Here is a 6,902-nt window from a genome sequence, read left to right on the forward strand (position 1 = left end):
TGATACACTGGCAGGCTTGAGCTTCTTCTGAGACCTCAAAATCTATCCCCTAGTGACATACTTCCTCCAAATCTACTGTAACATGACCACACCTCCAAATAGTGCCACTGCCTATGAGTCTATGGGGCCATTTTTATTCTAGTTACCAGAGTGAGGGTTTTTTTTTTTAATAACAACAAAGAGATACTCTTCCATCAAATACTGAGCCATGTATTTATTACTACACTTGACAATGCAGGAATTTTCTTAATATGAGCAAAAACTGAAGATCCATGTGATGTCTCCCTGTTGTTAGAGCATACTGGTAGGAAATGGCTCAATGCTTCCCTTTCATAGAACAAGAATAAATGTTTCCTATAGATTTACCTCAGTATGGAAATGTCCACCTTTGGACTTGGCCCTTTGGATAATACAGTGTTAAACTAAATTCCCTTTCTGTAATACATGGTATCATTAAAACTTTATAACTGATTACGTGAAAATTATCCAAGCAACCTTAAGGATTGTGTAAGAGGTGCTTTTTGATGAAGTGAAGACCTTTCTGAAACACAAGAAGGCACCAAAGGAGAGCACATTGCCAGAGTTCCTCAAGGAACAAGATCTGTGGCCTTACAAAGGCCCCAAAGAAAAAGAGTAATGTTGGGGTTGTGGATGATAAAATATTTAATTAACATGAGTAAGGCCCTGGGTTTAATCCTCTCAGCTCACCACAAAAGGAAGGGAAAACACAAAGAGAATGATATTGACAGAGGAAGAGGAGAGTAGAAAACGAAAGAAGGAAGACAAGTGTCCCTCATTTCCTTGTCCTTTCCCCAGGTAATTCCAACATCATCTTCCTTGGGCACCAGGTGGCCCAGTAGCACTGTGGGAGGAGTAGGAGAACAAGCAACACAGAAATAATGGCTAGAAATTTCACTGAGGCTAAAGGCATTAAAACTGTGGGGCAGGGAGCAAGCCATGTCTAACAAAGATGCAGATGCATTTGCCAGTTGATCCAGAAAGCCCATTTTTGAAGTCAAATGAGAACTATATCTGAACAGATTTGATGTAACACATGTACAGGGTGTTGATTGAGCATTATTTGTACAAAGAAGTTTGGGAGCAATCCATATGTTAATATGTAATTAACTGAATAAATATTGCACAGCCATACAGGGGATATCAATTAGCAGTACCTTTCCCTATGACACAGTTTTGCATATTCTGGAACAAAATCCACTAAACATATTTAATTTTTGTAAGTAAGATCAGTAATCAGGCATCACACTTGAAGCTTTAGGAGTTTTGATCTTTTAAAACATGGGTGACTAGGAAACTGAACAAATGGGAGAGTCCTTGTTCCAACTTCTGTCTAAACCCAGAGGCCTGAGCTTTCAAAGGAACCCAGAAGAATCCTAGTCTCAGGCTGTTGAAGGCTTAAAACATGAAGCTGATATGGAAGGTGTTTCTGAGCAGTGATTAACAACACAATACAACATATGCAGGAAAGACAGTCAGGAGTTAGAATATAATACTCAGAAACTCATGACAACAAGACATGAAACATGTCAAAACTGAGGAAATAAAAAGTTCTGCCTTCTTTAGAATTTAGGTAATTTCAGTAAATATTACAGAACTGCAGCTACTTCAAGATTTGAGAATATAATATGTATATTTCCAAGAAGACCTTGAAATGTTTGCTAAACATATGCACATATTCTTTTGAAACAGTAGTGAATAAATGTTTTGAAGGGAGTGCTACAAGAAGAATTAGAGGAACTGGGTTTTTAGAAAAAAAAAAAAAAGAAGAAGAAGAAAGAAAGAAAACTCCTCAAACGAATGAGCCTCCATGTACTCAAAAGTAAGTTCTTGTGCATTGTAACCAGCTCAAGGGGAGGTGCCAAAGCCTGACACTATTACTGAGGCTATGGAGTGCTCACAAAAAGGGACCTAGCGTGACAGCATTCTGGAAGACCAAATAAGCAGCTTAAAGAGTCAGATGCAGATATTTGCATTCAACCAATGGACAGAGGCAGCTGACTCCTGTTGTTGAATTAGCGAAGGATGAAAGAAGCTGAGGAGAAGGGTGATCCTGTAGGAGGACCAACAGTCTCAATTAATCTAGACCCCTGAGATCTCTCAAACACTGGACCACCAAACAGGCAGCATACATCAGCTGATATGAGGTTCCCAACACACATAAAGTAGAGGACTTCCGGGTCTGTGTTGATGATGCACCTAACTATCAAGAAACTGGAGGCACCAGGGAGTTTAGAGGTCAGATGGGGTATGGGTGGAGACCGGGGCATGGGGAGGAGGTATAGGATGTGGAACAGTCAGAGAGTGGACAGGAGTGTGTGGGGGGGGAATAAAATATGGAGTGTAAAAATTAATTAATTAGTTAATTTTTAAAAAAGAAAATACTACTTAGTTTTTTATATTTACTTTGGGGAAATTATGTACTTATAAAATTTGTAAGAAGTTTCAGAGATAAAATCAGTAAATAAATTGAAGCACAGTAAACATTCTCATTGTTAGGACTTAGTTATTTTTTTCACTACATGGAAAGAAAATGGATTTTTTTAAGACCTGACTCTCTTCATATTGATTATAATTTGATTGGGCCCATGGAGTTGCTGTTATGCTCAGAATGGAAGTGCAGTTTTTTCTCCCATATATCAGAATTATACAATGTGTATATATATTAAAGTACATTTATGCTTTGCTTTTAGACATTAAACTTGATGTCGCAATTAAAAAGAATAAAGTAAGCAGATATTTGACCTACCTATTGTTTTGCTTTCATTTGGTACTTGGATATTAAATTGCAGCTGCTTGAGAGGTTCCTGATTTTAAACCCTTAAAGGAATAAAAACACTGCTACATATGGCTACGCTAACACATGGCCCTAATTATAGTACAAACAAGGCACCTAGTCATCTCAACAAATTTTAGCCCAAGACACAAATAAACAGCTCATTAATGCAGAATGTTGCTGTGTAGGTCCAAACACAAAATCAAGATTTATATACACTCAGCTGAGTAGGTATCCAGAAAACATTGATGCAGAAATGAAAAAAAAAATCAAACATAATTTGACAATGATAGAACTTTGGGATGATATTCAGATAGCACTTTTTTAATTAAAGGAGAATGAACATAAACACAATTAGTTTAGCATTCAAACAGTTTTCTGTCAAAAGGCCTCTGCTTTTTTTTTAAAGTAGTGTCTTAGGGGTTTATTGCTATGTACAGATACCATGACCAGGGCAACTCTAATAAGGACAACATTTCATTGGAGCTTGCTTACAGGTTCAAAGGTGCAGTCCATTATCATCAAGGTGAGAGCATGGTAGTTTCCAGGCAGGCATGGTGCAGGAGGAGCTGAGAGTTCTACATCTTCATTCAAAGGAATCCAGGAACAAACTGGCTTCAAGCAGATAGAAGGAGGGTCTCAAAGCCCACCCCCACAGTGACACACTTCCTTCAACACGGCCATACCTACTCCAACAAGGCCATAACTCCTAATAGTGCCACTCTCTGGGCCAAGCATATTCAAACCAGCACATTCCACTCCCTGGACCCCACAGGCTTGTTCAAACACATGATTCTATAGGGGCCATACCTAAACATAACATAATGCAAAATATATTTAGTCCAACTTAAAAGTCCCATACTCTATATCAGTTGCAACAATGTTAAAAGTCCAAAGTTCAATGTCTCTTCTGAGATTCATCCAATCACTTAATGGTAGTTTTCAAAGCAAGACAGGAAACAAGATGAGCAAACTCCAAACTGTGCATCTCCCTGTCTAATGTCAAAGCAATCTTCAGATCTCCACCCCCCTTTTCACCTTTGTTGATTGCAAAAAATGTATATCTCCTAAGCTTGTTCCACTCCCTGTTAGCAGCTTTCCTCGACAGGTGTCCCGTAGCTCTGGCATCTTTAACATCCTGGGGTCTCCAAGTCTACTACAACTTCACAGCTTCTTGTTCCAATGCCTAGGACCCACAAATGACCTTCTGACCTCTTCCAAAGGGCTGACGTCACTTATCCAGCTCTGCCTTCTGTAGCACTCTAGGTTCTGGTTGACTCTACTGCTGCTATTCTTGTTGGTCATTCCATAGTACTGGCATCTCCAATACGCTGGGGTCTTCTGCTGAAACTAGGCCTTACCAATAACTTCTCGTGGTGCCAAGCCTCAACTCCTTTGCATGGCCCCTTCAGCCTGGGTCATCCACTAATACTGAGGCTGCACCTTCACCAATGGCCTTCCATGGCCTCTCACAGTGCCAAGCCTCAGCTGCTCTCCATGACCCCTTTTAAGTCTTCAAAACCAGTACCACCTGGGTGACTCTTACACATTACCAAGTATAACTGCACCACAAGGTACAACCTTGGCTATCTCTGGAACACAGCTTCTTTGTGCTCCCAGAAAACAATTCCCAGATTTCATCACAGTGATGCTGGTCTCTTCTTCAACATTGGTAATTTCTTAGCTCAAGTTAACCAGCATCAATCATCCCAGTAATCAATTCTACTCTTGAAACTAAAGCCACCTAGCCAAAGCTGCTGAGTTCTGCTGCTTGCTGGGGCTGGAACCTGACTCCCTTGTTCTATTACATTGTCTCTAGCTTTCTGTTTTATAATTTCTTCACTGCCTAAGCTCGGCTGTCCTGGAACTTGCTCTGTAGATTGACCTTAAACTCAGAGACCTGGATGCCTCTGTCTCCTGAACACTGGGATTAAAGGCATGTACCACCATGCCTGGACTTAAGCTTTTCTTTCCCTAGAATTTGCTATGTCCCAGGCTGGTCTTGAACTCAGAGATATGCTTGCCTTTGTCTCCTGAGATTAAAGGTATATACCTCCACTCATTGAATGAAGAGGCAGCTCTTAGGCATTTGTGTGGTCACATGGTCAGCTCAAATGGACCTAAAGATCCATGTCTAAAGGACCTGCAGTTGGCATTGATCTTGGCACCATCTACTTCTGTGTGGGTGTCTTCTAGCATGAAAAGGTAGAAATAATAGCCAATGACCAGGGTAACTGTACCACGCCGAACTACGATGCTTTCACTGACACAGAACAATTATTTGGGGATGCAGCCAAGAATTAGGTTGCAATGAACCTGACCAACACAGCTTTTGATGCCAAATGTCTGATCAGACGTAGGTTTGATAATGCTGTTTTTCAGTCTGATTTGAAGCACTGGCCTTTTATGGTGGTGAATGATGCAGGCAGGCCTAAGGTCCAAGTTGAATACAAAGGGGAGACAAAAAGTTTCTACTCAGAGGAAGTGTCCTCCATGGTTCTGACACAGATAAAAGAAACTGGAGAAGCTTACCTTAAAAAGACTGTTACCAATGCTGTGATTACAGTGCCAGCTTACTTCAATGATTCTCAGGGTCAGGCAACAAAGATGCTGGAACTATTGCTGGCTTTAATGTATTTTGAATTATCAATGTACCAACTGCTGCTGCTATTGCTTATGACTTAAATAAGAAGGTTGGAGCTTAAAGGAATATGCTGATTTTGACTTGGGAGATGGCACTTTTGATGTGTCAATCCTCACTATTGAGGATGGAATTTTTGAAGTCAAATCAACAGCTGGAGACACCCACTTGGGTGCAGAAGACTTTGACAACCACATGGTCAACCATTTCATTGCTGAGTTTAAGTGAAAGCACAAGAAGGACATCAGCGAGAACAAGTTTCTCCGCACTGCCTGTGAGCAGGCCAAGAGCACTCTCTCTTCCAGCACTCGGGCAAGTATTGAGATTGATTCTATAAGGGAATTGACTTCTATACCTCCATTACCCAGGTTCCATTTGAGGAATTGAATGCTGACCTGTTCTGTGGTACACAGGACCCTGTAGAGAAGTTCCTTTGAGATGCCAAATTAGACAAGTCATGATATTGTCTTGGTGGGTGATTCTACCAGAATTCTCAAGATCCAGAAACTTCTGCAAGACTTCTTCAATGGAAAAGAACTGAATTCTAATGAAGCTGTTGCCTATGGTGTATCTGTCCAGGCAGCCATTTCATCTGGAGGCAAGTCTGAGAATGTTCAAGATTTGCTGCTCTTGGATGTCACACCTCTTTCCCTTAGTATTGAAACTGCTGGTGGAGTCATGACTGTCCTGATCAGGGGCAATACCACCATTCCCATCAAGCAGACACAGACTTTCACCACCTACTCTGAAAAACAGCCAGGTGTATGCAGGTGAAAGGGCCATGACCAAGGACAACAACCTGCTTGGAAAATTTGAGCTCACAGGCATACCTCCAGCATTCCGTGGGGTCCACAGATTGAGGTTACTTTTGACATGGATGTCAATGGCATCCTCAGTGTTTCTGCTGTAGATAAGAGCATGGGAAAGGAGAAAAATTTAACAATCAGTACCGATTGAGTAAGGAGGATATTGAGTCTTCTAATAAGGTAAGAAGTACAAAGCTGAGGATGAGAAGCAGACAGATAAGGTCTCCTCCAAGAATTCACTGGAATTTTATGCCTTCAACTTGAAAGCAACTGTTGAAGATGAGAAACCTCAAGGCAAGGTCAATGATGAGGACAAACAGAAGATTCTTGACAAATGTAATGAAATCATCAACTGGCTGGATAAGAACCAGACTACAGAGAAGGAAGAATTTGAGCATCAGTATAAAGAACTGGAGAAAGTCTTCAACCCTATCATTACCAAGCTGTACCAGAGTGCTGGTGGCATGCCTGAAGGAATGCCTGGTAGCCTTCCTGGTAGATCTTCCCCATCCCGTGGTGCTTCTTCAGGCCCCACCATTAGAGAGATGGATTAAGTCAGTTCAAGAAAAGAGGGTAGCATTGTTCCACAGGGACCCAAAACAAGTAACATGGAATAATAAAACTATTTACACTGTCAATAGGACAAAACGGCAAACAACAG

At 41.0% G+C, this 6,902-nt stretch overlaps 1 protein-coding gene across 1 annotated transcript in view; it reads left to right on the forward strand.

Moving 5' to 3' along the window:
- Window positions 1–6,902, forward strand: part of Hspa8 (heat shock protein family A (Hsp70) member 8) — a 10,170-nt gene that overhangs the window by 2,089 nt on the left and 1,179 nt on the right. Inside the window, 1 exon segment of the mRNA XM_029543313.1 lies at window positions 5,872–6,049. Coding sequence (XP_029399173.1) covers window positions 5,872–6,049 — 178 coding nt within the window.

This window comes from Mus pahari, chromosome 10, assembly GCF_900095145.1.
Source record: "Mus pahari chromosome 10, PAHARI_EIJ_v1.1, whole genome shotgun sequence".
Lineage (NCBI taxonomy): Eukaryota > Metazoa > Chordata > Mammalia > Rodentia > Muridae > Mus > Mus pahari.